Source organism: Elephantulus edwardii, unplaced genomic scaffold (assembly GCF_000299155.1).
Source record: "Elephantulus edwardii isolate Elephantulus edwardi_28Jun2011 unplaced genomic scaffold, EleEdw1.0 scaffold00143, whole genome shotgun sequence".
Lineage (NCBI taxonomy): Eukaryota > Metazoa > Chordata > Mammalia > Macroscelidea > Macroscelididae > Elephantulus > Elephantulus edwardii.
In genome coordinates this window covers 6,727,457-6,735,829 of record NW_006399893.1, presented here as the reverse complement: position 1 = coordinate 6,735,829, position 8,373 = coordinate 6,727,457, and the positions used below count along the sequence as shown (strand labels likewise).

General features: G+C 39.1%; 1 protein-coding gene across 1 annotated transcript in view; it reads left to right on the top strand.

Annotated features, from left to right (window-relative positions):
* Positions 1-8,373, top strand: part of NCKAP5 (NCK-associated protein 5) — a 914,632-nt gene that overhangs the window by 173,436 nt on the left and 732,823 nt on the right. Inside the window, 1 exon segment of the mRNA XM_006894461.1 lies at positions 503-566. Within this exon segment, the coding sequence (XP_006894523.1) occupies positions 503-566 (64 nt within the window).

Below are 8,373 nucleotides of genomic sequence, written 5' to 3'. Positions count from 1 at the left end.
CATGCTTGGGAGGGTGGAGCGACAGCACAGGAGAAGAAGGCCCTCTATGAGGTGGATTGATTCAGTGACTGGGATAATTGGGATGGGAGTGTCAGAGACGGTGCGATTGGCACAGGACAGAGCGGAGTTTAGGGTTGTTGTACATAGGGTCGCTATGAGTCGTAGGCGACTCGACGGTACATAACAACAACAACAACAACAACAACATTTGTTTATTCTTTACTTCATCTATAATCTATTTTAAGAATAAATAAAATAAAACTTAACTTGCCATTAAGTAGTTATTTTGTTATTATTGTATAAAGTCTGAGTCCAAAGATCTCTTTCTCGATCCTTGATGAAAACAATGCACTGATGATTAATTATTTTAAATATTTATCAAAAGGATAGTGGAGGAAGTGAGTTCAACCCATGAAAGAATTCCTCTGGAGACTTCCAAAGAATGTTGCCAATCTGTGCAAGGAATTGTCAGCCAGCTAATCACATGCTTCTGTTTCTCCAGGGAGAAGCTGGCTGTGGCCAGGCTGCAGCGAGAAGTTGCCCAGAGGAGGAGTGAAGGAGCCATGGTGAGTGTTGATGGGACCCCAGTCTGGGGCCTCCCATCCCGAGGTCTCTGCCTCAAAATATTTCATCTCCTTAAAATTATCTCCAGAAAATATTTGCTTACAGCATACTTTATGATGTTTTGGTAAATGATGTGTTTGTAATACAATTTAGACAGTTGAGAAGAAAGAAATATTTTGTGTGTGTATATATGAGAGAGAGAGACTGTGTATGAGTGTGTAAGAGAGAAATTGAGTGTGTATGAAAGATTGGGTATGTAAGAGAGAGATTTGGGTGTGCATGAGAAATACTGGGCATGTGCTTGGGGATAAAAGAGACAGGGAAGGAGGTGTGGAGGAGAAAGACAAGAGTGTGTGTGTGTATGTGTGTGTGTGTGTGTGTGAGAGAGAGAGAGAGAGAGAGAGAGAGAGAGAGAGAGAAAGAGAGAGAGACTTGGTTCTGAAGAGGATATTTCAAGCATTCTTTGGCTTTGTTTGTAAATGCTGCATATCTAGGCTTCTGACTGTTTATACAAATTTCATAAATGAAGAATCTTAGATTCTCAGATGAAGACTGTGGTACCTATTTCATGTTTCTCATTTCTTCTAACCTAAAAAAACTCAAATAGTTGAAAGATCATCAGATGTTTGCTGAAGTAATCCTTCCTCTTTTGTCCTCTCCTTTCCACTGTTTTCAGGCTCTTTCTTTCAGCCCTGCTTTAGTTCCACCATTAAAAAATGAATGTTTCCTTGGGAGGTGAATTGTACTGAAAATCATTGTGACTGGCTCAAAGCAGCTTCATTTTGTTGACTGTCTTTGTTAAAATGTCTACCTGTATGTGGCTCCTGTGTTGGAGATGGGTGTCTGATCACCCCGGGTGTTGCTGACATCGCTAAAATTAAACTTTAACATGAAGGTCCCCCACTCATTATGATCAAACAAAGGTATATATATATGTGCAATTTTTATCAGCAGATTGCATTATGAGAACCCGAGTTGAATTTTTTTTGCATAGACTTTTTTTTTTAAAGTTCCCTTTAAAAATATTTTAGAAGTATATCTCAGTATAGAAAAATACTAAAGTACTCAGGAAATGAAACAAGTAAAAGATTTATTCTAATTCGTGGAAAAAGAACTCTGGAAAGTTATCATTCTTTTATTACTTTTATTCTAATGATAGTTATAAAAATATATTTCTCTATTGATTTTTCATTCATTTATTGAGAACCTACTATGTGTCTAACACTTCTTGGCACTGGATCAACATGTGAACAAAGACACAAACATCTGAGCACTTAAATTAAATGTTAGTTGCTGGATTCTGCAGTGATCAAGAAAAGAGCAAATAAAAAGGCATGAGGAGTCGGAGAGTATCATGTTAAGCATCACATGACCTGTGAAAGTTGGAAAAAGAAAAAGGAAGACTGAAAAAAAAAATGATACTTTGAAGTGTAGTGCTGGCAAAGAAGTTTTACTATACCGTGAAATGCCAAAAGAACAACAAAAATCTGTTTTGGAGGAAGGATAGGCAGAATGCTCCTTAGAAGCAAAGATGGTGAGACTTTGTGTCACATACCTTGGACGTGTTAACAGGAGAGACCAATTTCTGGAGAAATACATGAGGCTTAGTGGGTTTATACATAGTGGCTGTTGTAATGGGTTTAAGGACAGTGGAGATTATAGCGATGGTATATAATTGGACAGGATTTCATCCTATTATATGTAAGATGAGTCAAAATAAACTCAACAACATGGTAGTAAATCACTGACAAGTAAACATTTGAGCAAAACCAATGAAGGAGGAACAGTAAACTATGGGTAAATTCTCAGCCCTGCATCAATACGCAACAGCATTGATGGAGAAGAGATTGAAACTGTCAATGGCATCATCTTACTTGGATCCACAATCAACAACACCCTTGGTACCAGCAGTCAGGAGAACAGGAGATGTATTGAAGTAAGAAAGTCTGCAGTCAGGGACTTCTCCTAATCATTGAGGAACAGTGATTTTAGTTTGAGGACGAAGGTGCACATGATTCAGGCTATGGTCTTTTCAATCATTTGATGTGATCTGAGAACTGGACAATGAATAAGGGTGACCGAAGTACTGATACCTTTGAGCTGTGGCATTAGAGAAGAGTACGGAATATCCTGTGGACTGACAAAAGAACAAACAGAAAAGTCTTGGAGAAGGTGCAGCCAGAGTGATCCTGGGAGGCAAAGGTGATAAAACTTTGTGTCACATGTTTTGGGCGTGTGACAAGAAGAGGCTGTTTCCTGGAGAGGGACATCGTGCTTGGAAAGGTAGGAGAACCAGGGAAAGAGAATAACCTCATCCAGGCGGATTGACGCAGTGACTGCAGCAATTGGCTCTAGTATGTCAGAAATTGTGAGACTGGCACAGGATAGGCAGGGTTCAGATTTGTTGTTTATAGGGTGGCTATGACTTATTGGCACCCAAACAACCATGTGGGTATATCTGGGAAGATCCTTTCAAGCAAGAGGACTCTAGCCAATGCCATGGCCAGAGGGGCTAAGGAATGATGTGGGCATGAGGGTGACTGGAAGGGATGAGACTATAGAGGCTGAGAGAAATGGTGGGGACAAAAAGGCAGATCATCAAGGTCCCCAGGGTTGCTTCTCTGCATGACAGGAGTCACTGTTAGGCTGTTAGAAAGACATGTGATTGAATTCAACATTATGCTTATTGCTGTTATTTTTTCTTACTCCATAATTTATGACATCTCAATTCCTTAGGCATAGCATAAACCTTGAGTTTTATTGCTAATTTCCTTTATTTTATTTTCTCCCTTCTATCTCAGTAACTTTTCCTCCCTTATTCAAATCCCTTTGAGTTTTCTATTTAATTATTAACTTTAGATTTTCTGCTCCATGAATTCATTTATATCTGAAGTTCTGATTCTCTCAGTATCTGACATCTTCTGAAATCTGACAGTTCTATTAATCCTCTAAATTTAATTCTTGCTGTTAGAAGCCCAGACTTTTGTCATGTCTACCGTAGAAATGAAGAACAGTTTTTCACAAGCAGATCACCCTGTGCTTGTAAAGGCTTCTATTTACAGCACTTTAACCCATTGCCATAGTCAATTCCTACTCACAGCAACTCTGTAGACAGAGCAGAACTCTCTTACAGGGTTTCTGAGACTGTAAATGTTTAGGAAGCAGATTACCTCTCTTTGTCCCTATGAATGGCTTTTGAATTTTAACCACCCACCCTTTGCTACTATGAAAGGAAAAATGGGACAGACACAATTACATAAGATATCTTTTCTAAAAGAGAGATATTATTAAACTAATGTACACTAATTTTAAAGTATTTTAACAAACCTGCTATAAATTGGTCCTAAATGCAGAAAAAAACTAGTTTTGTACTTAAAAATAAATCTTTAGTCATTGTAAGTTTTAAAATGGTACCCAAGGAATTATTTGGAAAATTTATTTTTTTATAATACATTTTCCCTTTAGAATGATTTTAGAATTACAAAAATGCCCCAAATGTGCATACACCTTAATTTGCCCTACTTTTAAGCTCTTATGTAACTTTGAGCATTATCCAACCAAAGAAATGAACACCAGGATATTACTATAAACTAAACTCTATTTTTTTAGGCTTCTCCTGTTTCCACCACTTGTCTGTGTCCCTCTTCTATTCTAGGGTCTGGTCCAGGCTACCACAGTGCATGTAGAGAGAGAACTAGCTGTTGCATGGATGCAGGCATGAAAGGAACGTGATGTGGGAGACAGTGAGGTCTCCATTCCACCTGTAATTTAATTGTCCCTTCAGATACATCACTTAACTCGTTTCCATTAGTTCTTTAGGCTCCTTCATTCTGCTGTTTCATAGTTTCTTTTTTGAAAAAGATTTCTTTTAGTTCATTAGAAGTTTTATGTCTATTTTATTTGTTCTTAATTTCTTCTTCCAGAAAGTAATTCTCTCCACTGATATTCCTATTTTTACTTTTTTTTTTTATTTTTAGCAAATGACTAAGTGTGGTTTTGTTGTTTGTTGTTGTTGTGTTGTTTTGTTTTGTTTTTTTTCCTTTTCTTCCTGCTGTCTTGGAGATTGTTTCAGCTTGTCTTCTGATGTAGCTAATTTCAAAGTCGGTACTGTCAGTAAGTGTTTTTTTTTTCCCAATTGTAAAAATGTAAGTAACACAACAGCTGCCTGCTCAGTATTTTTCACTTGTGTGGTTCAATGAAACCAGTTGATTGTGTTGTGGAGCAATGATCAGCATTCACAACCATATTTTCCATTCTCATAAACAGAAACTCATTTCTATTTGAGTGAAGATTTACTCCTTTTTCCTTTATATCACTCATGTAAACACTGTTCAGTTCAGGTTTCTGTACACTTGCCTGTTCATATGTGAGATCATCAGGATTTGCCTCTATGTAATGGACGTATTTCCCTCAGCACAGTATCACTAAGGGTCATCCACGCTGTGCCACGTGCCCAGGCTCCACTTCTTCTCACAGTAGAGTGCTATCCCATTGCTTGCATAAACCGTGTTGTCTACTCATTTGGCCGTAAGCATTGGGGTTGTTTCCATCCCTTGGCAATAATTGCTTGCGAAGCAGTCATCATTTTGTGTGCATGTGTCTGTACATTACTGCTTTCAGCTCTCAAGTAAACAGCTAGAAGTGAGATTACTGGGTCATATGCTGGCTCTTTTTAGTGTCATATTAAGTGAAAAAGACTACCCTTTATCATGAGTATAACCATGTTCTTATCATTGTCTTTAAGAATTTGGATGTTGTTGTTGTTGTTAAGTGCTGTTGAGTCACGACTCATAGCGACCCTATGAACGAAGGTCCTGGACACCTCCTGTATAACTTTCGTCCTTTTTCCAGGTTCATGGGTTTCCCAAGGCAAGCTATTGTGGAAGCGAATGCCACTCCTGCTTCCAAGCTTGTTTTAATCGAAGAGCTTCACCAAACACTGTCCACCATGGGTAACCATTCTTGAATTTGACTCATCAGTACCACAGTGTTCGGCTTCACAGAGACCACGAGTTACCTCTGTACATAAAGTGGACAGACCAGGGTTACACTACCTTTGGCTTGGGAGAATTTGGATAGGTTGAAATTTTTTATATGTAAATCTTTGCAGATTACAAGTGGGAAGTTTTGGATATGAAGGAACAGTCAAAACATAAGTTTTCCCCCCAAGTTCATTACTAAATTTTCCAGAATATCTATTAAAAAACCTAATTTTTAAATAGTTCCCTTATCATATTATAAATATCCACATGAACTAGAGACTATTCATGGACTGTTTATACATTCCTATTAACATCTTTCTTTGTATTATTTTAAACGGATTTAATTACTAGAGCAATATCAACAGCAACTCACTGCTGTCCAGTCAACTCAGAGCTGACCTTCCAGCAGGCTTTCTGAGGCTGTAAATCTTGTGGGAAGAGATTGTCCATCTTCTCCCATGGAGCTGCTGGCATATTCAGACCCCCAGAGGGAAGCTGCCTTTGGGTTAGCTGAGTACATCCCTATGGATAAGTCACCAGAGCCTTATATTCCCTCCTAGTTATTATTTTCCTTCCCTCCTATTAAATTTGTAAAGGCAACTTTGTTCATGCAGTAGGAGATTCTGAGATAAAAATACAGGTTTAAATTGAGGAAAAATAGTTACAACTGTTTGTAATGTAATATGCTCACTTCTCCAGAGAAATACCATCAATGAAGTGTTACGTATCTACATAGAGAGACCTATCTTAAGGCAATGGTTCATGAATTTATAGAGGCCAGCAAGTTCCAGGTCTGTGGGTCAGAACTCAGGAGAAGCATCTGGGGAGGATGAGGAATCCAAGGTTGATGGGCAGGGCAACAGACTGACTTTAAAAGCTGATGGATCCAAGTTTGACAGGTAAAGGAGACTATTGATTCTGTATGAGTCAAATACAAGATCAAGATTGTGCAAAAAAAAAAAAAACCCTCACTCATTTTGCTGCCGAGTCCGTAGATATACTCAATGCAGGATGTATCCCTGAGGAGACTTCTTGTACTTTGGATCAGGGCTGGGACCAGATTAAGAGAGTTACACCATGGTGAAACACCACAAACCTGCATAGAACCTCACTTAATAAACACCAAACCAGAGACTTATGTCCAATGTGACAAACAGTATCAGCCAGCACAATGTAAGATTTATGATGCAACCAGAACGTACCAGAAGGATTATTTCAAAATGATACAGAACACAACTAAATGCATTTTCTATTTTCCAACAAATTGTTATTTGTAGCTGTCCAGTGCACACCTGCCTTTCAGTGACCTCAGGCCCAACAGGAAAACTGCTGCCAGGTGCTATGTCTTTCTGCTGATCAAACCATGGTGGTCATCAGCTTTCCCTGGCTGATGCATGAGGAGAGGTCACCAGACCCTTATCCCTACACTGTCTTGTTCTGGAAGTGCAGATGTCACGTGCTGAGCATCATGGCAGCATGCAAGTCTTTACTGAAAGAAAGGTATTGGCTGTGCAGAAGGACAATGCTTAGAACTCAAACTGGGTTTCCCTCACAGAAGGAGAGAATTCTACCTCTGGGCCACCAGTATCCTTGATAGTAAACTTTAGGAGACTGTTACCTTGATCATTGCCTTTGTTTGGTCATTTACTTGCTTAGTTTAGTTTAGAGTATTGATACCTGCAACATACTTATATTCTATCAAGCACTATGTTGTAGTTAAGAAAACTTCAACACTCATCTTAAGACACCTAAAATTATTAGGCACCCCTTTATGCATTTGTAGGATGCCTTTATATTCCTGTGTACAGATGCCCAGACACTGGCTGAGTGTCAACATACTGCAGCACTGATGAGACTGAAAGCTATACCACATAGTTTCCTCCTCATAGCCACCACCAGGGCATAATAACCAATCGTTTGGATATTGACAGTTATGTTGTTGTTATGTGCTGTTGACTTGTCTGTGACTCATAGTGATATCATGTACAATAGCTCTGAACCCTGCCCTATCCTAAGCCAACCCTCACTGTCTCTGAAACACCCACCTCCATTATCTCAGTCACTGTGTCAATCCATCTCAGATCTTCCTCTCTTGCACTGTCCTTCCACCCTTCCAAGCATATTTTCTTTCTCCAAAGACTGGTCACTTCTGGTGATATGCCCAAAATATGTGAGATGGAGCTTCCGAATCTTTGCTTCTAAGGAGCAACTTGGCTTCGCCTTTTGCGGGACAGACCTGTTTATTCTTTTGGCAGTCCATGTATGTTCAACACTCACATCCAGTACCACAACTCAAAGACATCACTTCTTTGTTGACCATTCTTATTCATTATCCAGCTTTGTGAAGCATAGCAAGTAATTGTGAAGACTATGGCCTGGGCCAGGTATACCTTAGTCTTTAAACTGATATAATTGTTCTTTAGCATTCTAGAGAAGTCCCTGACAGCTTGCTGAAACTAAGGAGGACCTGAAACATTTGCTGCAGAAGGTCAAGGATTGTAGTCTCCAATATTGAATGAAGCTCATTTTCAATAAAGTTCTTACCACTGGGCCAATTGGCAGTTCCATGATAGAGAAGAGATTGAGATTGGTAATGATTGTAGCTTGCTCGGTTCCATAATCAAAACCCTAGGTACCAGCAGTCAGGAGATCCAAAGACAAATTTCATTGGGAAAAATCTGCTGTCAGGGACAGTCATGTTAGGGGTATAAAAACAAAGAAGAATTTGAAGAAATGAGAAAATCCAAAATCTTCCATACTTGCTGAAGGACTGGGACTGATTGATGACAGCATTGAACCTCAGCATATGCACAGCATTCATATGACA